The sequence below is a fragment of the Octodon degus genome, unplaced genomic scaffold (genome assembly GCF_000260255.1).
Source record: "Octodon degus isolate 3935 unplaced genomic scaffold, OctDeg1.0 scaffold00019, whole genome shotgun sequence".
Taxonomy (NCBI): Eukaryota; Metazoa; Chordata; class Mammalia; order Rodentia; family Octodontidae; genus Octodon; species Octodon degus.
Genome location: NW_004524595.1, coordinates 21,670,849 through 21,697,366, shown reverse-complemented (window position 1 = coordinate 21,697,366; position 26,518 = coordinate 21,670,849). Strand labels below are relative to the sequence as shown.

Genomic DNA, 26,518 nt, shown 5'->3' with positions numbered 1-26,518 from the left:
TGGGAAGCTGAGGAGTTCAGGGCCTTAGAATCATGTATAAAATCTGGTAGTTCTCTAATAAACTTCAATTGTATATAAAATCTATTTTATATCTGAGATATAAAAATATATATGTGGCATGGACCAGGGTTCAGTCCATGGCACACTGTACCAGCCCCGCCCCTGGGACACACTGAGAAAGCAATTGAGACTGCGCCAGGTGGCACGAGCCTGTAATCCCAGTGCTTGGGAGGCTGAAAACAGGAGAATCACTGAGTCTGATCTGTGTAGTAAGATGCTGCAGACCCTGTACTAAATACATTAAAAATAAACAAACAAATAAAAATATAGTCAGTGAATTTGCAGGACCATAGACTTATTTGCTGTTTGCTTTAGAATTAAAAAAAAAATACATTGTCAGTGGGAAACATGACAAATATAATTGAAAATATAGTGTTAAAATTCAAGTGTCCTTGTCATTAAAAAAAAAAATAAGGCCTCCAAATAAAACTTCAGACAATTCAAGCAAAGCACAGCAAACTCCTGCAGGGTGAAGGCACGGGCTATGTGCCGAAAGTGAACGAGCTTTCATCATCCCCTCAGGGGTCTGGGATGAAAACTGCTGATTGCTGGACCCTGAGAGGAACTCTGGAAATACCACTTCCTTACTTGCGCAATATTTCAGTGTGAATTTAAATGTAACATACTTTCCTAATTTATTAAAATAAAAAATTTAAATAAAATGTTATCGTTCAACTTGAATAGCTCCACTCCAGGGAGAGCCCAGGCAAGCAGGCTATGTTCTGCATGACCACCCATCTTCCTACTCTTCATCTAGTTAAGAAAGTCAGATAGAGCTCAGCCTTCTGAAAGTAAGAATTGAGCAAAAGAGGCAAGATGAGAGGTCTGTTGGATTAAGCTCTGGGTCTCTGCTAATCCCCTGTAATTCTGGGATACAGTCACATCCTTGATATGGACTTTACTTTCCTTGTGGATGGAACATACTTCTCTGCCTTGGAGTCTGGCATTGGCCTGGGGACTTACTTTGACCAGTTGACTAGTGGACATGGTAAGTGCAGGAGTTTGAAGTGGACTTGTACACTTGGATAATTGTTGGTCCAAAGAGAAAGAGATATGGAGCATACTTGAACCTAATGTGAAGCATGGAGCCCATCCTAGCTCTGACCAGTATAAATCACTCATATTTCAGTCAACAGAGTATGGGCAAGAGCTAAATGTTTATTTTATTGTATTTTTATTTTTATTTTATTTTTTAAAAATTCTTATTTTAAACTACGTGGATTTATAGCCATTGATTACACAGAATTCTTGTGAAATTAGCCAGCTGTTACAAACAGAGGCTTCGAATATTGCCAAGAGAGGAAGTAGACAATTTCTAGAGAATATGATGAGGAGACTGTTCATAAGTCTTCTCCTGAGGGCCGATGAAGGTTATGAAGGAGTTAGCACGTGCCCCGTGTCCCAGAGCTCAGCCAGGTGGCCTGAGCTCACTTGTGAGCTCTCATCTGGGTTAACTCATGGCTCCTATTGGAATGGTTCTCCTTTGCACACGGTTCACTGATGTGGAGTCCGACCTGAGTGCTATATGGCTGACATCCATTCCTGCCTTCTAGGTCCTAGGAGTTTCAAACTCCTTGTCACGGCTAAAGTAAAATAAAAGTGAAAGAGAAAATTATAAGGAAAGAAAAGATTTTGGTTTGTGGGATGAAACTTAAAAAGAGTGGGGAGGGGTTCAATCCCCTGCGTGCGGTGCTGGCCTTGCCCCTGGGGTGCGCTGAGACAGCAGTTGAGACTGAGCGTGGTGGTTGAAAACAGAAGGATCTCTACGAGTCCAATCTGTGTAGTGAGACCCTGTACTAAATACATAAAAAACAAATAAACCAAAAAGAGTAGAAGAAACAAGACTACACAAGACAGAGGGGAGAAAAAATATAAATGGTATTAATGCTAATGTGATTAGGTTTCCGATAAGTATGTCAAAAATCAGAATTCCTCTGTAAAGATTACTTGTGAAAAATAAATGCATGTACAATGAGAACCTCCTGTGTATAATTCAGAAGTGAGACTGTATTTATCTATTTATTTATTTATTGTATTTTAGGGAAGGTTCTACAGGGTGTTCAGGGTCTCACTACTAGATCAGACTTGTAGTGAACCTCCTGTTTACAGCCTCCCAAGAGCTGGGATTACATCTATCTTCCTGCCCTCCAGGTAGCACTCACACCAGGGTGGGACACTCTTAATCCTACTCAGATCTATACCAAATCAACCAATGGACCACTTTAGTAATCACACAGTCTTGATCCCAGCATCACACATATAATCTAAGCATCACACACTCTAGATCCAGCTGTGTCTGAATAGCCCCACCTATGAGATTGGAGGGAGCATCTAGATATAATCCATAAGAGATGCCTTGTAGAATGTCTCTCAGTTTGAATTTGTCTGATGGTTTTTCCTGGTAGAACCCGGTTATGGACTTGAGGAAGTATTGCAGAAGTGCTGGGCATGGCAGTAGGTGGCACATGTCACTGATACGCTATATCACTCATGATGCGAGTCTTGATCCCCTGGCTAAGGGGATGTCTACCAGGTACCTGCCACTGCGAACTTCCTGGCTTTTTTCCTTTTTAGTCAACAAACATGCCAGGGGAGATACTGTGAGATCATGAGCATAGTTTGTTCTTCCTTGTCCTTTCACCCACTAATTTTAGCATTCATTTGTTGCCACAGCAATTGCTGTGGTATCTGGTGATTTTCTATCTTCCTCATTTTGTCTACAATTATTAATTTCTCTCTTTTGTTATTTGGAATTTTGCTCTAAGAAAAAGTGTTGCCTCTTTATTCATTTACTCATTTCTATCAGTATGGACTGATAGATACTTATTTTACTATTTTGGTTGTTTTCTAATACTACCATATAAGCTTATATGGGTTCATCTTGTCCTGACTGCAGCTGCCTTGAGCATGACTACTAGTGAGTAACCTTGATGGTTTTCCCTGCGTAGTTTTCTACCACACTGTAAATACACACACAACTAGAGTGGATGTGGAGCTTTATGGCTGGACCCTGACTGGACCCTTGTGCTATTGGCACCAAGAATGTGCCAGAAGACTTTGACATTAACTTCAGGTAAACCAACTATATTTTTGCCTTGTATAAAGTCATTTTTGTTTTGACCATTATATTTTGTCTTCCTTTTAACCCAAATCATGGAGATCTGACTTTTAGTGACACCCAGAACTATACTTACTAAGTCTCCAATGAATTGTGTTCTGTGCAACTCTGTACCTGTCTGCTCTTTTCCTGGGTCTTCCCCTGCCTGGGGCCAGGAACTGGTTGACCAGGAACACTGCTGAACTGTTTTACTCAGAGACTGTACCGCTTTATATTTCCATCAGCTACTTAAGAGACATCCCCTTTTTCTGTAGCCTTATTAATGCTTGTTATTTTCCATTTCTTGTTTTTATAAAAAAGTAGTCATCCTAGTAGATGTGGAGTGGTGTATCACTTTGCACTTATGGTTTTGCTTTGCATTTCTTTGATGACTAATGATGATGACTACATTTTCTGGGGCTTCTGGCCATTTAAAAATATTCTTTACATCTCTATGTTTATTCTTATGTCAGAGCCACAGTGTTTTTATTGCAATAGCTTTTTCTATGTACTGCTTTTTCAAGATTCTTTTTCTATTTGGAGTCTCTTGAAATATCTAGTCAGGACATTTACCATTTTAATATTGAGTTGTCTTTTTGTTACTGAGTTATTGGATATGTATTCTGGATATTAAACCCTTTTCTTTTTTTTTCTTTTCACAGATTTATTGCACCCTTTTAAAATGGATGAACTATAGCTATGTTTTCTCATTCTGTATTTTTTTACTTTCTTGAAAATGTCATTTGATGCAAAAAGATTTTTTTCTTTTGATGAAGTCCAACTTATCTACTTTTGTTTTTCAAAAGAAATCTTTGATTTTACAAGAATTCACTATCACATACAAAGTCCTTAAGATTAACCTTTATATTTTATTCTAAGAATTTTATGCTCTTAGTTCTTATATTTAGGTTGTTGGTCCACTTTGAGTTAATGTTTCTATATGGTGCAAAGTAGGAATCTAACTTCATTCTTTGTGGTTACCCTGTATCTCAGCATGAGCTGTGAAAGATATTGTTCTTTTTTGAATGGACTTGGCTTTCTTGTCAAAAATCAATTAATCAGGAAGGTATGGATTCATTTATACATATATAAAGTATTTATGTTTGTAGTACATATGATCTTATTTACTGTGGGAGGTGGGTACACACACAGATCTTAATTCTATTTATTATCCTTCTCCTGTCTTCCCTTCTCTTCCCTCCATCTCAAGATCCCCTTCTCACTTACCAAAAACCTATCTCCCTACTTCCTATTGTCCATCTTTTCTTTTGCTTTTTAAATTATTTATATTTTAGATCTCTATGTCTATTCTTATGTCGGTACCACAGTGTTTTAATTACAATAACTTTTTCTATGTACTACTTTTTCAAGATTCTTTCATTATTTGGAGTCCCTTGGAATTCCATATTAATTTTGAGGCTTTATTTCTTCATTCCACCATAAAGGCAGGGCAATTTTGTTAGTTAATGCATTGAACCTTCAGACTGACTTGGGTAGTACTGATAACTTGAAAATATTGTCTTCTTGCCTATGAACACAGGATATCTTTACATATATTTACATCTCATAAGGTACTTCTTGATACTCTTTAGCAGAATGTTAATTTGGTGAAAATTATGCAAATCCTAAAGTTACCACGAAACACATTGATCAAAAAGTTCTAAATGCTGAATGAGAACATTAAAACATATTACTGCAATCCACGAAGTATCACTTTATTTTCATAAAATAATTGCCACAGATGAAGAGAAAACATTTTGATCATTGGTATTTACTTGGGGAATTATGTTTTTAGGATATAGATGAAGGAATATGGAATACATCTTCAAAGTGGCAGGGGACATAGGGACAAACACACAAGATTGAAAGCATAAAAGCATATTCTCATGAGGACCAAACAGTCCTTGTTATTGGAGGACCAAATAGAGTCATCATTAATGTAAGTAGAATCAAAGTTTACAATCTGTAAGTCTTTCTTAAGATATGCATGATTGAGTTTATTGACAGTTCGAGCAAAGGCATATTTGGAAGCACAACTGTATGCTTCTAAACTGTACACTTTCTTGAAGTGCAGGTCAAAGAATGGATTGTCCTAGAAGAGAAAGAGAGACACGATTTAATTTGTAGTTGCAAAAGGAGTTTCCTGGATTCTTTCATATTCTATTGGATATGTGTTTTTGGCTGAAAGTATCAATGTAAAACATATTTCTGAAGCCTACAAATGAGTTTATTAAAGCTATCTGCTTCAAATATGATTGTTTTTAAAGAAAGAAGCAATAAGACAAATTAAGTCAGTGGTGAAATAAGCTTATGAAACTAGTACTCTGCGAGGCTGAAAGCAGAAAAATTATATGTTCAAGCCCAGCCTCGGCAATTTAGAAACTTAATGAGTTGTTTTCTCAAAATAAAGTGTAAAGGGCTAGATCCTGAGTCCAGTCCCCATAATGCACACACACACACACACACACACACACACACACACACACACGTTACTTTTAAGCATGTATTTTTTCTTAATTATACAAATGAAATAGGTTATAGAATGTGGAATAATCAGTTCTTTACAGTACAGTGAATTTCAGAGAATGAGCAGGGATTGGTGAAGACAGTAAATTTGCTTATAGATTTCTGTAAGGGAGAAAAGATTTCTCTCTGCCTTTGCTAGGACTTGGGTCCTTCATGCTATTTTTAAAGATAAGTAGGGTAAATTCAAGATGGTTAATTAGCCTTTTGCACACTACAGACCACCAACCTAATGACTTTTCAATCAACAGCAAGGAATTATCTTTAGCATTAACAGCCTAAGCACCATTAGGTTATTTGACAGAAACACAAATTACTACTGATGGCCCTCATTGAACAAGTATATTTCTAGTGGAGGTATTTTCAAGAAAAGTAGACATTACAGCTAATCTATGTCCTATAGCTTAAAACAATAACAATTGCTACCATTATTAACCATAGTGATAATGAGCCTTGCATTTATACAATGTGCAAAATACATTTTTATTTATAAAATGGTTTTACACTTATTATCTGCCTAAATCTTAACTCTCCTTGACGACAAAGCCTCTGCATTATTTATCTTTGTGTTCCTGGTGTTTATCCATGGCAACTACTAAGTACCCAACAAAGTGCTGGACTGACCTAAAGTAACCTTATATAAGAGGAGAAGCAGAGGTAAACATTACTTTAAATTACAGAGACACATAACAGACATAAGGGGACCAAACCAAACAGAAGTATTAATTCATTAGCATGTAGTATGTAAACATTCTATACAAACAATTTTCAAACAGGAGCATTTTTTGCAAAAGGCTGGAAAAAGAACATGGGTCTTGAGGTTATATAACCATTTCTTATTTTCTGATATAGCCAGCTATGAATTACTGTACTTGTCTGATTTGGCCACCACTATTCTGTTGTTTTTTGAAACAGGGTTCACCTTTTAGTACCCACTGGCCTTTAGCTTGCACAAATTCTCCTGCTTCAGCGTCCTGAGAGCTGGGATTACAAGCATTACCCCACACCCAGAAGGCCATCACTTTACTCCTAACATCAGAAAGAACTGCTCTGAAATTTACATGAGATTAATCATATCAACTGCCTACTATGGAGCTTAATAAATTACAATTTCCTTTCTCAGATTGCTGTTAAGATTAATACTATCTTGCTTTACAGTATATTTTTTATTTTTTAAACAAGGCTTTTAAAAAGAATGCAGCAAACATTCTTTTTAAACAGGGATCAAACCCTGGTCCCACGTGCTGTGCCAATGCACCCCTGGGCACTGAGCTGTCAACTGAGCCTGGGTTTGGTGGCACATGCCTGTAATCCCAGCGCTGGGAAGGCTGAAAACAGGAGGATCACTAGGAGTCACTGAGCAGCATAGTGAGACCCTGTACCAAATACATAAAATAAAAAGAATGTATAAAAAGAATTTAAAGACTGCTCCCTCATTCCAACTCACAATTTTTAAAATAGATGTCATAACTGCAGATTGACAGATAGTTCGGAAGTGAATCTCAAAAAAAGGAAATCCTATCCATTCTATGACCAGATAATAATATGCTCCTATGTGGTTTTCTTTCCCAAACTTTTGATCTTCATCATGTAGAAAATTTCCTTCATGTCTTGGAGATCCTTGGGAAGGATTAATCTTTTCTTTTCATGTAATAATTAAAGGCTGAGGATGCATGCTCATAGAATGCAAGCCCTTTCTGTTCTTTCATCTTTCTATTCCTCCTTCGTTCTTTCTTTGATACCATTCTGGAGCTAAAGAGGGGTCCTTACACACTTCGGTAATCCCTTGCTTATAGTTGGGATAACAGTTTTCAGAGAAGCAAAATTCAGGCTGCATTTGTGGCTATTGGCAGAGCCAGGCCAAGAGTCAAAATACCAGTCAGCTCAGCTCCATCTTTTGCTACATAATTCTATCAGCTCCAAATCCCACATCATTTTTATTTCTGCTTTACAAGTTGACTTCAATTTCAATTACATTTCACTTTAGTTGACCACTTTCTGGCTTGGAATTGCTTTATTTACAACTGTAGCATTGCCATTGAGAAAAAGGTAATAAATGCTGACTGCTGAGGATTCAATTCCAAGGGAGACATGCAGACATTCTCAGGACACTGAAGTATTTTTACTTCATTTGTAGAAAACACATCTTTAAAAGAACTACTTTTTTTGATAGGATAATAGCTTTTTTTTCTGTCAGTTTTATATTATGGGTCCTGAGCTGGTAAGAAAAATAAAATCACTTAGTTTCTCTTTTGTATTTAGTTCACTATCAAAGATCATGATCTTCAAACAGAGGAATAAGTAATATTAGGAGAATTTAGTGAACAGAACATTGAAGACTTCATTCGTGTCTATAATAAAATTTATAAAACAATAGGGCCAAATACATGCCTCTTCACAATTGATGGTTATGCTTCAAAGGAGTCATAGTTGGTAGGCCTGATGGACATGTTCCAAGCATTAGCCAAAATTATAGAAAATTATGGTGAGATTGGTAGTGGTGAGAAATTCAAGAAAAGAGAAGAAGAAAAGGAAGAAGGAAGAAAGGGAGGGAGAGGGGGAGGAAGAGAGAGAGAGAGGAGGAGGAAGGAGAAGAAATTGGAGAAAAACTGAGTGAAGACAGTTATTTACTGAACTATACTTTGGCAAAATTGATGTGGATCATTGATATAAGTCAATGCAGTTTGATGTTTAGTTCAGTTATTAAAAATATTTTATTCTTTGGCTTTCTTTTTCAGCTGAGTTTTTAAAACCTTATGAAATGCTGAACAATTGTGTTCTGAGGCATTCTTTTGGAAACATAATTTTATAGCCATTCAGTCAATCTCGTTAAGTCTCACTTCCTTCATGTGTAAAATGAGAGTAGTGATTCACAGATTTTATGATAATTATCTCAAATTAAGTGTGGGAGGGGCTTAGTTTGTTTCCTGGCACCTCTTAAAATTTTAGTAAGTGTGGTACAGTAGCAGGCAACACACTAACAGCAGTAGTAATGATAACCATCAATTGTGAAGAGGCACGCATTTGGCCCTATTGTTTTATCAATTTAATTATGGGCATGAATGAAGTTTTAAATGTTCTGTTCATTAAATCTGTATCAGAGTGTAGATCTATCAAAAATCAAGATATCAGAAGAGTTGAGAGGCCAAACTATTAATATGAGACTTATAGGATTATAAATAAATGCAATAGGGAGATAGCTCAGTAGAATAAGCACTTGCCTGGCAAGCACAGGGCCTGAGTTCAATCCCTGGTTAAACCCCCCCCCCCAAAAAAAAAAATTACGGTCCCACTGTCTAAGGATCTTCCATCCAGAAGTGTGATAAGGTAAGATAAGGTAAGCCAACAACTACAGTTTTGATTATGGCTTCAATTATTTACATCCATAATGAATGGGGGTATAGGGGTTTGGAGTCATATGCAAGACTTTTCCCAATGGGAAATCTGAGAATGGGATAGAACATTGGGGTGACTGGGCATCCTAAGCCTTAAGAGTTAGTACTTAATTAAGCAGCGTGGTCATAAAAAGCTCAAGGGCTAGAAGTAATGAGTTCATCAACAGATGAATTCAAAGGCAGAGTGGGGAAAGTTACATTTTAAGTGGTAAAGAGAGAAAGACTGGATATCTTGCTCTTCTCCCCCTTTCAGCTGTAAGGTTGAAGTAATTTCAAGCAATATGATCCCTCTGGCAGACAAGTTGGGCTGCTGATGGAAGAAAGGAATCTGTAAAATTCACAGAAGAGATTGGGATGGAAAGAGTGATGGTAGGAGGCTCATATGTTTAGAAAAATGGCATTTAAAGTTTCAGAATTGCCTGGTAGGTTGTGCCTAACCTGTTAATAAAACTTGAGAAAGATACTTTCAGATTTAATGGCAAAATTCAAAATTAAACTCATAAAAGGACAAAAAAAGCCAGTAGGTCATCCCCCCAAATTAATCTGTACTGCTTAAGAATAATATAATGTTATCTTAACACTTAGTACACATCAAAAATATATGAAATAGGACATTGAACATGAAGAGTACCAGTATATTGATCTAATATCCCCATGTAAAAATGTACCACTTACAGTATCTGCCTCTTTTCCATCGATCATCTGCAGATCGTTCAAAGACCACTTTTTTGTTACTTCATATTTTTCATCTAAACCCATTCTGTAGTGTTTCACCATAATTATTTTAACTTCTTCATTTTTGGTCACTGTAGGATGGAAAAATATTTAGTTGACATTAGCTCTTCAAAGATGATAAATTATTCAAGTCTTATTTTCTGTACTTGAGTATACCCTTTTTGTTCAATGCTTTTGAACCCATATTACAGTCGCACTCCAAATTTGAGCCCTCACATATATAAATATTTGTGGCGATACCTCCAAATTGGCTGGCTGTGTTAACTTGATTTTTGCTACAGCCACAGCAATGTCTGTCAGGTGGAGCTCAGCTATGTGCTCTTAGCCCTGAGCTTTGTGGTGGTGAACGGATCTCAACTTGGGGCGAGAAATAAAAGGCTTAGCATTAGCATAATCAGTGCTGAAGTGTTTACCACAACAATTTGGAATTTTAATTTATGACAATAAAGTGAGGTAAGAAAAGCAAATAGTTTTGATTATATAGCCTCACCAAACTGAAGAGTGACCAAACAATACTACAAAATTCAGAAACTTTTTCCAAATTTGCAATGGTCCTTAGAATGTAAAAGTACCTGCATCCCAGCTATCAGTGACCTGTTTGTATTGTTTGAGATTTTTAATTCTTTCAAGTGTGTTTCTGAAATTCTAGTGTTCAAAATGTGCCACCAGCACAGAAGGTTTCAGTAGTGTATTTGAAAGATGTGAAAACATCTTTGTTTATTTTTATTTTTATTTTTATTTTTATTTATTTATTTATTCTATTTTTTTTGTATTTTAGGAAATGGTCTACAGGGTGTTTAGGGTCTCACTACTAGATCGGACTAATAGTGATCCGCCTGCTTACAGCCTCCCAAGAGCTGGGCTTACAGTTGCATGCCACCACGCCCAGTCCATTTGTTTATTTTATACAAACAAAGTAAGGGAAATGATTTCCTGGTCTTAAAATCATTTGTCTTTGTTCTCTGATAAATGCATTGGAAGACTCAATATTTGATCACAGAGCTCCTGCACTGAAAATTATCCATGAGTTAATAAAAGGAGCATTTACTGAGTAGTTGATATTTGCCTATTAGATGATTAGTGCCACAAGGGAGGCAAATAGCAGATATGGCCCCTGCTCTCTAGAAATCTGTGGTTTTGTTAAGGAGGTAAGGCTGACACAGATGAGTCACACCTAATACTTACTACTAAGTGGTGGCAGATGGGGATCAAAGCCTGCATATTTTTTTTCTTTTCATTTTATGTATTTGGTACAGGATCTCACTATGCAGCTTGGATGTGTAGTGATTCTCCTGTTTTCAGCCTCCCTGGCACTAGGATTTCAGGCATGCACCACCGCACTGGACTTGGTCACTGGCTCAGCATATGCAGGATCGGGGATTGCTATATATTATTTTCAAAATGAATAATGTCATTTAAAGAAGTTGCAGGCTGGACTTTTTTTTTTTTTTTTTAATTTGATACAGGGTCTTGCTATGCAGTGCAGACTTTTAGTGATCCTCCTGTCTCAGCTTCCACAGCGCTAAGATTATAGGCATGTGCCACCAACCCGGTTTTCGTGGCTGGCACAGCATGTTGTTCCAGGGGTTGAACCAGGGTCTTTGCACTTGCCAAGCAGGCACTTAGGCCACTGAGCTATCTCCCCAGCCCTGGGCTTTTAAGAGTAAGACAAATTTGATTTTGGGGAGGGCTTTCTCTTGTTCTGGCAAGTACCACTTTAGCGTACTGCTGTGGCTTGAATGTTTCCCCTAAAGTTTTTGTAAGAGAAACTTAACCCTCATTGCAATAGTGAGTTTTTTTTTTAAATGTATTTAGTACAGGGTCTCACTACACAGATCAGACTCATAGTGATTCTCCTGTTTTTCAGCCTCCCAAGTGCTGGGATTACAGGCTCACACCACCACGCTCAAGCTCCATTGCTGTCTCAGTGCACCCTTGGGGCAGAGCCAGCACGGCACACCAGGGATCAAACCTTGGCTGCCATGCCTGCCTAAGCAGGTGCTTTAGTCTGCTGAGCTACCTGGCTGGCCCTTGTGATAGTTTTAAGAGGTAGCACTTATAAGAGGTGACTGGGTCGTGAGTGTCTGCCTTCAAGAGTGGGTTGACTGTTGTCACTGGAGTAGGGTACTGACCGTGGGAGTGAGCTCTTGATGAAAGGATGAGTGAGGCTGCCTTCCTTTCCCTCTCTTTCTTATTCTCACCCACTCATCCTTCTGCTTTCCATTATGAGATGACATAGCAAACATGTGACCTGATTTTGGCCTTGGACTTCCCAGCCCCCAGAACTATATGAATTAATCTCTAGAGGCTCTTCAACCTCAGGTTACTCTGTTGCAACAGCACAAATATACTAAGACCCATGCCCTCCTACTTGTGTAAATCTAAAGCAGTATGTTACAGTAAAATTGTAGTGATAATGAGGTGATGTGGAGCAGATTATATTTTTAACAAGAGTTCTGAAAAAGGAGAGAATTGATATAATAAAAGAAGGAATTACAGAAGAAATGGTATTTGAGATGAGGCTTTAAAATTAGTGTAGTTCGGAAAGACATTGGTCATTCTGAAGGCATTTCTAGGAGAAGAGCATGAAGAAATGAATAAAAAAATAGAAGCTCAATTTCGTAAGTTGGAAGAAAGTAGACTGTGTCCATTGGCTGGTGTTAGCACATGGTAGGCCACAGGATTAATAAGATAGAGGAAGTTGTGAAAATGTTTTGAAAGACTCTCAATTTAAAAGCCAACAGAGGCCACTGTGGAGTTGTAGTGTTAGCCATTCTTTTCACAGGAGAAATGGGAGCCTGGCCAGGGATCTAGAGAGCTGGGGCTGGTGGAAGGAGTAACTTTTCTCTGGTATAGGTGATACTGAAATCAAGGTGACCAGCTGCTACAGGAGGGAGTTGGAGTGGACGGACAAACCTAGTACTTGCAAGGCCAAGGTGCAGTACCTTCTCTGCAAGTCCTTGCTTTTTGATTGTGGTATTGACAAAATGGTGCCTTGTTATAGGAATATTCTCTTGGCACTGCCAAGGCACAGGGTATATTAAAGAAGGAAAGAAAGCAGACTTAGAGAACCCTCAGGGACACAATGTGCCTTTCTCTGGCATTTGAGGTTAGGAGTGAAGTCACAACACCACAGTATGGTGTGATGAAGTTATTTAATCTTGAGAGAGAATAAGCCATTTTTTTTATGTTGCAAAATAGATACCAGAATGATACCAACTTATAAAGACTGAAGCAAAGACAATACAGAAAGAACTTGGGATGGTGCACGCTTTTAGTATCTCTTGGTTGATTTCTTGATGCTGAGACATAATATCCAACACCCACAATTTAAAGGAGAGATTCATGTTGGTCCATAATTGGCCAGCTCCAAGAAAGAAATGGCATGGCAGAGGGGCACAGGAGGAGAAAGGAGGCAGTGGGGAGGGAGATACACCTTTTGCTGGTCAAGCTCCTGGACCCACCTCTAGCCAGGTCTCTCATCCTCACAGCACATTCAGCTATTAATTCTTCAGTGGATGACTCCGTGGATTAGTATAGTGCCCTGTGATCCAAACACCTTCCAAACATGAGAATTTTAGGGACTCCTCAGATCTAAACCATAATGTAGCAATCTTTGAGAGCTTTTATTTTGCTTGTTTTACAGGTTATTGTAGGGTAGTCATTGTAGGGTAGGCATGTGCACCCCTGCACAGGTCGGGGTGGCAAATCCAAGGGAGGTTGTAGAGGAGGCCCTGGCAGCACAGCACCTAGTGCTGGATGAAAACCCCAATACAAAGCACAGAGGGTGAACTGGCAGGGTGGGAAAAGGAAAATGAACTTGTTTTTGACATGTAGGTGAAGTATCTACAAATTGTCTCAGAAGAGAATGTGCTGGAAAGTTTTCTAGATTAGGAATGAATATATAGATTTAAGAGTTTTGTGTGTGGTGAGGTTTTCAAGACTAAGTTTAGAGGGAAAACAGCAGAGGAAAGAGGAGAGAAAAAGAGAGGGGAAAAAGAGATGACAGCAAAAAGGTCTGAGAATGGGGACACCAGCTGAATGTATGATGCTATGAAATCGAGGGGATGAAACACTCCAAAGCTTGGAGACATTCCTGTAAGATCTTTTCTGTTAAGTGTGGCAGAGCTCAGCCCTGATGTGGACACTGGTCTGAGGAATGGCAGCGATTTTCACCATGAAGGCTGTTTGTCTACAGTGTTGAGAGCAGAGTGGTGCACAGAATGCCTTCGCTCACTAGTACTGAGTGCGCATCAGGCGCTGGGCCTGGGTTAGGGAAGATTTATGGAGAGAGATGTAAGAAGGGAGGATAAAGGCTATGATCTTGGTCACACATTCTATGGGTTTGGAAGAGAAGGGATGGCACATCCTGGGGAAAGAGGTGTGATGGAGCGGCAGGTTTGAGGAAGGTCTCAAGCAGCAGATGACAGGGGTCTGGGCAATGAATTTCAGCTCAGATGTCAACATCTGGAATCCTTCAGAGATTGTGCAGAAGTTGGTGGGAGCTTCTCTCCACTTATACTTCTTAGAACTAAAATATGGTTCATCCGCACAGGTCTACATGTTTACTTGGAAAGAGGAAAAAATTAGAAGAGAAATCATCAGGCTGATGCATTGAAGTGGAGACACAGCTGATTTTGGGTAAGATCTTAAAGACAGTTTCTCCTACTAGGAGGCAACTGTATTCCTGCAGACAAAAATCTCTGCCTCAAAAATCTAAGGCTAAACTGAGTAATCCTACCTCTCTGGGAGGCTGAGGTAGGGGATTGCAAGTCAGAGGCCAGCTTAGGCAACTTAGTGAGACTGTCTCAAAATTTAAAAATGGACTGGGGATGTCACTCAGTGGAAAGACCATGGGTTCAATCTCCAGTATTAAAAAGACCTCCCCAAGAAGAAAATATCACTAAGGATAATGTACGTATTCCAGCTAAGCCCCTCACATCTCACTAGTTACTTCAGAGGGGTGAGAGAATGGGAATGGGGAAATATGGAGACATAGTGGGCATGGTATGAAAATATAACTTCCCAGGGAACCAGTTCCATGGCCTGTCTACATTCTGATAATCAGCTGAGTAACTGGAAAGCTGTTTATTCAACTCATTAAAGTAATAAAAGTGCAAGTGCCTTTTTGTACCAAGCACTGTACAAAAGTAGGAATTGAAAATCTGAATTCCTATAGGGCACCATTCCTGCTTCCCCTGGATTGCAGGGAGGGGCTTCAGGCAGAAAATGTGGTTCACCATACTGTGAATAAGGCAGGGACAAGGGCAGGGACACAGACAGAACTTGAGGAGGGACATGTTCACCTACTGGCCTTTGGGAGGAGTTTCCCAGGAAACTCCCAGCTGTGCTGGGCCGTGGGGGTTAGGAGAAAGAAGAAAGGGCCAACAGAGTGTCAGAGGGGTATGGGGACAAAGGTGTGGCATACTCTACACTTTGGAGTCATTACAAGTATCTGTTACAAGTATCTGTTTCTGTGGCCAGGTGGTAGGGAGTGAGGTGGGCAGGAGTTAGTCCTTGAAGGGCCTGAAACACCCACGAGGGTGTTCGTGTGTGTGTGTGTGTGTGTGTGTGTGTGTGTGTGTGTGTGTAGAATTTTGATGGAATTGATAGGCTTACATTGTTATATTTAAATATTTAGAGAATTCTCTTGGGCTGTTCCACAAAGGACATTGGAGGCGGGACTGTCCCATTAACATCAAACTAAAGAGACCATGCTTTAAAAGTTAACCTTTAATCAAGGGAAGTAGCTCACAGAGAGTACAGCCCCTTCATTTGCCACAATAGCCTCTTTTAAAGTGAAGGAGGCTTCCAGCATTTGCTTTAGCCATGAGCCAAAGGCGTCTGCTCAGGCTGGAGTTGACCCAATCCCTGATCCCATACTTGTGCTCTGCTGCCAGCTAGAATTAAATCATCTCCACATTAATGCAGTGGCTAAGTGGAAACTTAGCACATTATCTTAAGACAGAAATGTGTTATAGTAAAGATGGGAGTGCTGGTTTCATTACCACCAGAACTTCTGTTATGGTCTTGAGAACGGTGTCTATAGATACAGAAAACTTCAGCATTCTAACTTGATCCAGTTTACATGTTTTAGTTGACTCTTTGGAATTCTGACTTGAACTTCATAGCATCATTTCCTTTTGCTTTAATTTTAAACTAATCTTTGCCATTAAGAAATACCTCATCTGTCATGGAAAAATAGTGTTGTTCATGAGGAGAGAAAATTGGTTAGTTGATTAAACATAATTTGGATGAACAAAGGAAAAACAGTAGTTAACAAGTTGCATATAAATATTTTAAATACCTTTTTAAAATTTTATAACCTTAATATCAATGAATTATTTTTATCGTTTTTTTCTTTTTCTTTTTCTTTTTTTTTTTTTTTTTGTACCAAAGATTGAACTCAGGACTTTGTATTTGTCAGACAGATGTTTACACCACTGAGGTATCTCCCTGGCATTATTTTTATCATTTAAGCCAAGAAAAATTACTACAAGATATTGAAGAAAGACGCCTCATAGAAATGTTATAGTGTACTGATAATGCCTTGGGTGGGATTTTTGAGGAGGTCGTCATTCATTTCACCAAAATAGTAGATTTCAAATAGTATTTTTCTAGAAATATTTTTATTAAAATCAATTTTTGGGCTATATTAAAATATTAAAGTGATTGGCTGTAAGCAAGTTAGAACAAGTGTTATTAATACACTTACAGAAATAGGGCAGACAGTGGAAGGGAAGGACAGTGACTATGTGGGACAAGACACCAAAGAAATAAAGAAGGTCGTGTAGTGGGGCTCAGGCAAGGTGGGTCTGCAAGGCTCTAGTCTAGGCATTTGCAGTACACCTGCTGAAAGCAGTGTAGCAGAGTGGCTGGGTGCCAGTGGACCTAAATTTAAAGCCTCTATTTGTCACTTACGAGTTGGTGATTTGGGTGAATTAGTCACTCTACGCCTCAACATTATCATCCATCATTTGAAAGGTTGAGTGAGGAAAGAGAGTTGCAAGTTCAAGCTCTGTCTGGGTATCTGATTGAGACCCTGTCTCAAAACCAAATAAATAAACAAATAAATAAATGACAGGGATATAGCTAAGTGGTAGAATGTCCTTAGGTTCCATCATCAGTATGTGTGTACAAAGATATGTATACATGGAAGATACCATATTACGTGTAAACTCCTTATTATAGTGCTATAATCTTTGGCACATGAGTAAGAAATGCAGCTATTCTTACTGGTTAGACATGGTATGCTACAGGGCAAATAACTTGGATTTTATTTATTTACTTATTTATTTGTTTTTTTGTATTTTAGGGAAGGGTCTACAGGATGTTCAGAGTCTCACTACTAGTTGGGACTCGTAGTGATCCGCCTGTCTACAGCCTCTCAAGTGCTGGGATTACAGGCACACCCCACCACACCCAGTCTCCATTGCCGGCTAAATGCGTGCCGGGGGTGGGGCCAGCATGGCAAGTCCAGGGATTGAATCCCTGGCCCTTGCGCCTGCTTGCAGGCACTTGAATCCCTTGAGCTATTTGGCTGGCCCAAGAACTTGATTTTGTAATCAGATTTACTATCTGTGACCTGGCGCTATGTACTTATGTTCTTGTGAGAATAGTTTCATCTAAAAGACGGGAATTTCTCCTCATTCCTAAATGTCATGAAGACAAGAAGAATGCACTTAAATAGCACTGAATAGACTTGTGCCTGACACTTAGTAGGTATGCTTTGCGGCTACCCCTTTTAGTTTGTTGTTAATATTATTTTGATGAGAAATCTAAAATATTTTGCCTTTTCAGAGCTCTACTATCAAGTTTCCATTCACTCTATAAATGATACGTCTTAAAAATCATGTTGATTTTCACATTTATATTTACAAAATAACAAATCAGCCGCTGGGATTAGGAGTAACTAATTGGTGATGATATTGTGCATTGTTGGTTTTTGAGATAGCTCTACTTCTAAAGTCTGAGCTTCCAGCCTTTAGAACTAAAACATAAATCAAAATAAAATTCAAGGTGACAAAAAGACTCAAGTAGAAATGTTATCATTTCAGTATTGTATTCCTTACCTATAGTAATCCCAATTTAGAGAGACAGAATATTTTATTTATACTTCCACATATATATTTAGTGATGTCCCATAAAATACTCTGCTTGTGCACACATGTGTGTATACATGTGTACATGAGAGAGAGACAGAGACAGAAGCAGAGACAGAGAGACAGAGACAGAGACAGAGAGACAGAGTAAATCAAAGACTTCATAGACTTGTCTCAGTGGTAGAGCAGTTGTCTATAATCCCTGAGCCCTTGGGTTCTATCCTAGCATTGAGGGAGGAAAAAAGGTAGTGCAAGAATTTTAAAGTATAAAATCAACTTAGATAGTCAAGATTTATTCCCACTTGCTCATCAGAATCCTCATCACAGTCCTCATTGGAACTAAAGAGTCTTTTGGTTTACTTGATTGCTTTGATGGTAACTGGAATTGAACTCAAGGCCTTTGCACTGAGCTACACCCTGAACTCTTTTTATATTTTATTTTCGGACAGTCTTGCTACGTCACTAAACTGCCCAGGTTTGGCTGAAACTTGCAATCTTCCTACCTCAGCCTCCCAAATAGCTAGGATTACAGACATGCAACAGCCTGCCTGGCTTCCAGACTATTCTTTAAGAACCCCTGAAATTTAGCATAGTGACACATACTTGTGATCCTCACTATTCAGAAGGCTGAAACAGGAGGACAGCAAATGTAAGGCCAGCTTGGGCAACTTAGCAAGATTTTGTCTCAAAATATAAAATAAAAAAAGCTAGGGCTATAGCTCAGTGGTTGAGCACCCCTAAGATGGGAATTTTAGTGACATTTTATCTCAAAAAATAAAATAAAATAAAATAAAATAAAATATAAATAAATAAATTAACTAAAGTGGCTATAGAGTGCTTGCCTGTTGAATGCAAAAGCCTGGGTTCCATTCCAGTGCTGTCACAAAAAGCCTTTAGTTTTATACTTTCTGTTTATGAGATACTAGGAATTCACAAATTTCATAACAGTAGTTCCAAATGATGCCTCACAAATTACTATAAGCCATGTCTTTTGAGTGTTATTCAATCAAACACTTAACACTCTTGTTGTAAATGATTTGCCAAAGTTCTGCTCTCACATCAAAAATCAATAGGTGTAGGATTCGGGAGATAGCTTGGTAGTTAAGTGGTTGCCTGGGTTCCATCCCCGGTACCACATACTGTACAGGTCCTGGAAACCTAGGCACGCAGTGCCAGCCACAGAAACTAGGCGTGGTGGCACATGCCTGTTGTGGAGGACCACCTGAGCAGCTGTTCTTGAAAGGAGAGTGATCGTCTCCATCTTGGCTGAGCACCAGATCCCTAAAACATTAAATACTATCTTAATAGTATAATGCAAATTACTTTCTCTGCATATGGCAGAGGTAAATGTAGGCCACCCACCTAGCTTAGCTCACAGTAGTCACCTACTTCCCACAATTCTCAGTCATTCCTCCTCAAGTCACTCCTTCACTGACTAAAACCCGGGTACTGCCCTGGGTCAGCCTCTTTGCTCTGGAAAGTTCATGGCTGGACTTAGGGCCCCTTGGCTCTCTGACAATTATAAATATGTTTTAGTATCTTTATTTTCACCATAGGTTGCACTGGGAGTGGTAGATTGGAATTAACTTTGTGGAATTCCAATAACGTATCTTTGGGATTACAAATATTAACTTCTTGGACCGAGAGGAGAACCTGGAGGGAACTCCTATAGCCTCTAACCCCAGCATTGTGGAGGCTAAGACAGGAGGACCACTACGAGTCTGAGCTGCATAGCAAGACCATGTACCAAATCAATCAATCAATCAATCAATCAATCAATCAATCAGTACAGACAAACTACATAGACTTTATAATTCTAGAAAATGCCACATATCTTCAAATTAATACTGTGAGGAAAAATGCTTCGTGAAAGATGAAACTACTTAAATAATCTATATGCAAATATACATATACCTTAAAACACAATGTGTAGTATATCAGTTTTTTGGGATTTGTTAAATATTCATATATTTGTTTACTATATAGATTTCATTTTCAGTATAAATGTATATGGTTATGTGTATGTCACCATATATTTTTACAGTAAGTTTATATTTTTCCTATATATTTTAAAAGTTTAATGTTACTGAAAAATACTTTTATTTGGAATACAATTTATCATTTTGTTTCTTTTTCTTAATAAGGATTTATTAGGGTATTACTTTGCGCAGATAGAAGGGTTTTTATTCTCATTACTGAGACCAGACGAGAGAGGGAAATTATCTTGACCCAAGTTTCACAGCTAGTAGGTGACAGAGCACAGCCAAGTTTCATAATCAGATCTATCTGATTCCAGCCCTTCTGAGGTTTGCACCACTATACTCTGCTATTTCCCATTCAGTTTTGGCTAATGCTTTTATATGCTGTTTCAAGTCTTTCTGAATTTCTTTAACTTATTTGTGCTTATTGTACTTAGCCTTTCCTGGCGTCTACACATAAAGGAGCTCCTCCCTTCATCACAAGATGTTGCTCTGAACAGCTAGTGAAAAGTGAGTTTGGTGGTATAGGCTAGGGAAAGCCAATCCCAGGGGAAGATGACCACGCATACCCCGAATTGGAGGGAACTGAAGTCCCAGGAAATCTCTAGTGCACATATTGGCCAATTATAGAGAAGGAAATTGAGTTTGTGACTTCTGATTTTGACATTGCTCTGAAAGTCATCAAGATTTAACAAGAAGTGACAATAGCCTGGTAGCCAAACTCTTGTAAGAGACAAACTGTGGTCAGATAAGTAGAAAGCAAATGATCAGTAGATAGACATATAAATAGACAGACAGACAGACAGACAGACAGACAGACAGACAGACAGACAGATGGACAGACAGGTAGATAGATAGATGTATATGACCTCCCACATACTAAACATGTGCTATACCACTGAGCTTCACCTCTAGCCTCAAACTTTTCTTTAATTGGAAAAATGCATATTGAAATTTGACTGTTCTGGATTCATGAGTCTCAAAAATGTAGACCTTCTGGATTGCGGGTTGTAAACAGGAAATAAGAACTGTGTGACTCTCCTCCCTGGAAATGGATAGCACTCAAGGTATGGAGTTCCACCTCAGAAATTATGGTCTTATCTTGTTCTTGTCATTGGACTTTTCTGACTAAACAGGGCCAAAAACTTAGGACTGCCAAACATCATTTAAACAGCTATTTTGTCAAAATCACTTTATAATGGTCATAAAAAGGTGTTATACTGGGGAAAGTGCTCTCATATTAATGGATGTGACACAGAGAATGGTTGTGAAAAGGGGATCATTATAGTGTCTTCTCTCCCTCATTGTTGAGAAGACCTCGTTTCTCATACAAAATGGAATCATTTCTAAACATTGAATTCTTAGAACACTCTATAAAATGCCACTAGAATAAGATTGGTTAGATATACAATTTGGAGGGAAACACTAAAGTATATTTGGTAAACCAGATGCATTAATTATTGTTATCTTATGTTTTAGTTTTTCTTTAAAAGTATTTGTATGCTATTATTATACAACGAGAAGTTCACTTTATAAAATAGATGCAACATTATTAAACTTTGTCAAATTTAGCATCTTCTCTAGTAAATTTTTACTAATTTTGCTAAAATACTAATACATCGATTTGGTTATTAGGACACAAGATGGTCTTTTACTTATTTTAACTGAACTTTTCCCATAATTTAATTTCTTTTTCTTAATTTGATTACATTTTTACATTTGTTTGATATGCCAATCCCCAACACTATATATGCAGAACAAAGTATGTGTTACAAAAGTATTGCTATTCTTACTCTTAGGTTTATATTATTGTATGTATTAGAAATAATAAGATTTACACCTTTAGACCATCACGTTAAGTGAAATAAATCAGACACAGAGTTAACTATCACATGGTTTTCCTTATGTGAGAAACCCGGAGTAAAAAATAAAGAGCAAAATAAAAGTTAGATCGTAGAAGTGGGGAGATGGGTGGTTCTCAAGGGGAGGGGTGGGGCGATGGGTGAAGGGAAAGGTGAGGAGTAAGAAAGAGGACTGGAGATGTGCTGTGCGGATCTGCCACCTCCACCCCAGGCACGGGATCATTATGTACTCCAAACACACACAAAAGAATAAAAGAAAGAAGGAAGAAGATCAAGGGATGGAGAAGAGAAGGAGAAGGACTGAAAGAAGTAAGATATGTTTATGTGCCAACTTCCCATAAGGGATGCAAACATGATGTGCTACGTGTATGTTCTACTACACTAAGATTAAAAAATGTAAAAAGTAAAGTAAAACATTTTTAAAGGTTTTAGAGAATTCTTAGCACTTTCTTAGCACTTCCCTTATAGTACTCCCTCTTGATATCTTTAGAAAGTCCTAAGCTGATTATCAAGAAGAGAATTACAATGCATTATTATAGATGTGTGCCTTAATAAGGTAAGTGTGCAGTGAACGTGTGAAGTTTATGAGCTCTTTCCTCCTAAGAGTCAGAAAAATATTAAAGGGCAGGGGCCCAGAAGAGGGAGGGCTGCGTCTTAGTTTCACCAATGGTGCAACCATTTCTATCTAAATTCAGCCTAAAAACCACAAGTTAGATACATCAGAATTATATGCAAACCCTATTCATGGTATTTTTCATGAATTTCAGAAACCAGACAAAATACTTACTTTACCTAAATATTTTAGAGAACATCGCCTTATCCTTGAAGTTCCATCTTGTTAAACTAATTTCTCCCATTAAAGTATTGTTTTCCTCATGAGAGAAACAGTTTCTGAAAGAATTTCTCCCTTCAAAATAAACTAGCACATGTCTAAATAAATCTCCAGAGGAAAAGCCTCAGGTTCTGTTTCTGTTTTAGGATGAAAAGGGAGAAACCTTGTTGTCCAGTGTGGTTGGAAATAAGAGCTGAATAACTCAATTCTCCAATGTATTTAAAGATACTCAGAGACGTCTCTGTTGAATTTTTAAAATGAGCTCTTACACAACAAAATAGTGTGCCATGTGAATGGATTTAATAAAAGATTGGAGGTATAAAATTAATAACAGAAATACTTGTCTAATTTCATTTCTGAACAATCAAAGCATTCTAATAAAGCTCTTTCATTTTAGCCATTAAGAAGTAGAATCCAAAATTTTAAATTTAGCATTCTTAAGCTCTGTCTCAGGCAGATGCATACATATATCGGAAAACAAAGGCAAAAGCAGTTCATCTGGGCTATCTAAACATCTTTGCATGATTTGATTTATGAAATGATAGAAGAAAGAGCAGATTACCTGACACGCAGAGGTAGTACCTGTCCTGGACCGAGAACTCTATTTCTATAAACTCATACAGATTCTGCGAGAGTGGCTTGAACAGTTTCTTCTCCAAGTCCTCTTTTACCAATGATGACATTTCCTCCAGTTCCACTTGGCCTGATTTGTGGCTCAAGCTCACGCTTTCCTTCTGCTCTCCGAGTCTTACTGGGATTTGCGAGGCTCCCCACCGTCACGCTCTCTTCCTTCTCTTTCGGAGCCAACTCCGGCTCGGAGTGCGGCGCGCAGCCCCTTACTGCGGTGTCTGCCCAGGGGCAGCCGGGAGGGAGCGGCCAGAGCAGCAGGGCGCTAGCAAGGCCGGCAGAGCGCGGCGTCCAGCCTCGGGCTCAGGAAGGTTGCTCGCAGGAGCTCTCCCGTGGCTCCCTCATTGGGAGCATCACAGATCTACTTGTGGAGTCTCCCGGTTATTCCCTTTCTCCTTTCGCAGCAGAGCTATGTAGAGCTGGACCACTGCTTCAGCTTAGTGCCATTATATAGAACAGCTGTCTGGCTCTATTGATCGGGATTAGCTTCCATTAAGAACTTTGCTCTCATCGTCAAAAGAAAAGACACCCGTGCCTGCTCCTAACACCTCCAACAAGTCTCCTTCCCCTTCTGCAATGCGTTCAGACCTCTGTGTCCATGAACAACAGCATCCATTTCTGGGTCTAAATTACTTTTAAAATGGAAATACAAAAGGGCCCATTTAATCATAATTATTTTTCTCACAAACAAAAATACATTAGGTGTTCACTAGCGTAGAGCACTACATTTGCTTCTTGTGAGGGTGAACCTGCTATCCTCAAGTTTAGAGACCAGCACCAGCAGAGTACTCTAAATAATTATCATCAACTTGTGGAAGTGCTATGAGGCACAGAGGGAAGGGAATACAACCTAGAAAACGCACATACAAGGCTGGAAGGGTCTGAAGTAGGTGGGATATGTCTGGAACTGGAGGAAGAGGGGTAGGAGAGGAGGGGCATATTGCCCTTAAGGGTCAGGATTGCATGGCCATAGACCTGCGTCCTAAACACAAGGGTGTGCTCTGTGTGAATTGGGGTCCTGCAAAACTCAGGGCCAGCCAGTGGAATGACATGAAGACACGGGCTCTCAGAGGTGATTAGGCTAATGGGCTTCTCCCTTATGGACAGCATGAAGACCCTGGTGGCAGAGGCTTCCTGAGGCCTTTGGCTGGCTTGCCCTTATGCTTTCTGCCGCTAGAGCACCCAGCACTCCGCTGTTCTGGAGAAGGCAGCTCCTACTGCCCCACTTCATGGTGCCTTGATCTACTACTTCCAACCTTTGAGAACTATGGGAAAGATTTCTTCTTTCCATAAATTACTTAGTCTGTGGTATTTTGTTGTAATGGCTCAGATGACTAAGACAGGATTGGAAAGGATAAGAAATTGTCTTAATTTCCTGAGTTGTAGGACATGTGAACTGAAAAAATAAGGTCAGAAAGAAGAATTGGGGCCATATTGTGAAGGCCATACTTGCCAGGTTGATCCTTTGGACTTCACCAGAAAAAGAAGAGTATTGATGAAGGTTTGGGGACATTCATTCATTCAATAATTCATTTAACACTTTTTTTTTAAATCCAGGATTGGCTGTGTGCCAGGCAGACTCTAAGCTGGGGATATGACAATTAAAAAAAAAAAAAAGGCAAATCCTTGTTCTGTGAGGCTTAGAGGGTAGCTGGGACAGAAAGTAGCAAAGCAGTAGTACCTTCAGGGTGCACTCAGCTACAAGTTACAGAATATAGGTAATAGTGTAAGTAATTTCCCACATCATTAAGTCTACAGGTAGGCACTTCCAAGATCAGCTCAAGGTCATAGCTGTGAGCCCCAAAGCAGTTTCCACTCTTGGGATCCACCATTCTCAGATATGGACTTCTTCATCTTTTTGGGGGGTGGGGTGGGCAGGGAGTAGTCCTCAGGCTGCTATGCTTCAGCTCAAAAGAAAGAAACAGGGACAGGGAGATATCTCGGTAGGATAAGCGCTTGCCTGGCAAGTGCAAGGTCCTGTGTTCAATCCCTGGTACTGAAAAAAGAAAGAAAGAAAGAAAGAAAGAAAGAAAGAAAGAAAGAAAGAAAGAAAGAAAGAAGAAAGGAAGGAAGGAGAGAAGGAACGAAGGAAGGAAAGAAGCAAGGAAGAAAGGGAAGATCCCTGAACAGAAAGTATTTGTCACTTTCGCTTGCTATCCTGGCAGGTCAGATTTTTCTAACAATGAGGAAGGCATGGAAATAACTGTGAGCAGGCAATGTACAATGTTTTCCGTGGTTGCTCTCAAGAAAAATTAAAGGCAGGCCCAGGGTCAGGCTGAACTGTGGGTGAAAATATTTAATTTCAGAAGCCTTAATTACCTCATCAGAAGAACAATCTCTAGGGTCTTTTCCTGCTTTTGTGTTCTTCTACTCTGCCTGTGATTCTGGAAATCTACTGGACTAATTTGGGTAAGAAGAGTAGAAGAAATATAAGAAATAGAAGAGAGGGAATGTGTAGAAGGTATACCTGCATGAAAAATCTGGAATGATGGCACCCAATAAAATGTGGAAGATGGAGTCAATGTAACTACCTCGCAGGAGGTTTTTTAAGAGGAAAATCTTCCCATGATAGCAGCCCAAAGTGGTGTAATTTCCAACTTGTATATTGAAGTTATTTTTTTCTTGGATGTTTTAGTTTTCATGTGGAGAAACATAGACTAACTGCAGTCATAGAAACTCATCAATATTCTCATTGAAATAATAACGAGGTATTTATTTGTTTGAAAACCCTTATGCTTTGTTCCCTTGTAAGTCCACAAAAGCAGAAGCCATGTGTTTTGGACTCACTATATTTCTAAAATATGCAGTCTTCAAGGCCTGATACTTCATGGACATTCTTGCATTCATTTTTCAACAATTAATTAATTAATTAATTATTATTTTTTTGTGGAACTGGGGATTGAACTCAGGCCCTTGCCCATGCCAGGCAAGCACTAATTTATAAATATTTACTAATCAACAAATAAAAAATGGCTTTAAACATTTCTTTGCACAACTGTTCTGCAGTGAAACATCCACAGAAACAGAGTGGACAACTGTTAGGCTTACCCATCCCCTACCCTGTAGCAAAATGTGTTTGTTTTTGTTGTCTTGAAGACGTGGTCCTTAGATGTTTTCAGATGCTCTTCTGGAGGAAACACAGTAGCTCTCTCTGCAAGTCCTTGTGATTCCTTCAAAGATATTGTCAGAAAGATAAAGATGGGGGCCTCGGAGATAGCTCAGCAAGTCCCAAACAAACCAAACCAGGAAAGCACAGCTATACATGCCAGTCTGCTCTTAAGTAACACTGAAAGAGAAGCTCAGGAA

General features: G+C 38.9%; 1 protein-coding gene across 2 annotated transcripts; it reads right to left on the bottom strand.

Annotated features, from left to right (window-relative positions):
* Positions 1–4,958: 4,958 nt before the first annotated feature.
* LOC101567960 (exocyst complex component 1-like) lies at positions 4,959–23,292 on the bottom strand. Of its 2 annotated transcripts, none has more exons than XM_023710897.1 (3): positions 23,168–23,292; positions 9,751–9,881; positions 4,959–5,249 (listed from the first exon to the last, which is right to left on the bottom strand). In XM_023710897.1, exons 2-3 carry the CDS (start codon positions 9,850–9,852, stop codon positions 4,983–4,985), a joined length of 369 nt encoding a protein of 122 aa, XP_023566665.1. In that variant the 5' UTR covers positions 9,853–9,881; positions 23,168–23,292; the 3' UTR covers positions 4,959–4,982. The 2 variants fall into 2 exon arrangements, with proteins under 2 accessions (XP_023566665.1, XP_004627636.2); XM_004627579.2 differs by having other exon boundaries at positions 23,148–23,286.
* Positions 23,293–26,518: the final 3,226 nt, after the last annotated feature.

Coding starts and splice junctions, on each gene's coding strand:
- LOC101567960 (XM_004627579.2), bottom strand. CDS start 23,268: ATGTCATCATTGGTAAAAGAGGACTTGGAGAAGAAACTGTTCAAGCCA. Junction 9,882..23,147: donor GTACTACCTCTGCGTGTCAG/GTAATCTGCTCT, acceptor TCCATCCTACAG/TGACCAAAAATGAAGAAGTT. Junction 5,250..9,750: donor ATGGAAAAGAGGCAGATACT/GTAAGTGGTACA, acceptor TTTCTCTTCTAG/GACAATCCATTCTTTGACCT.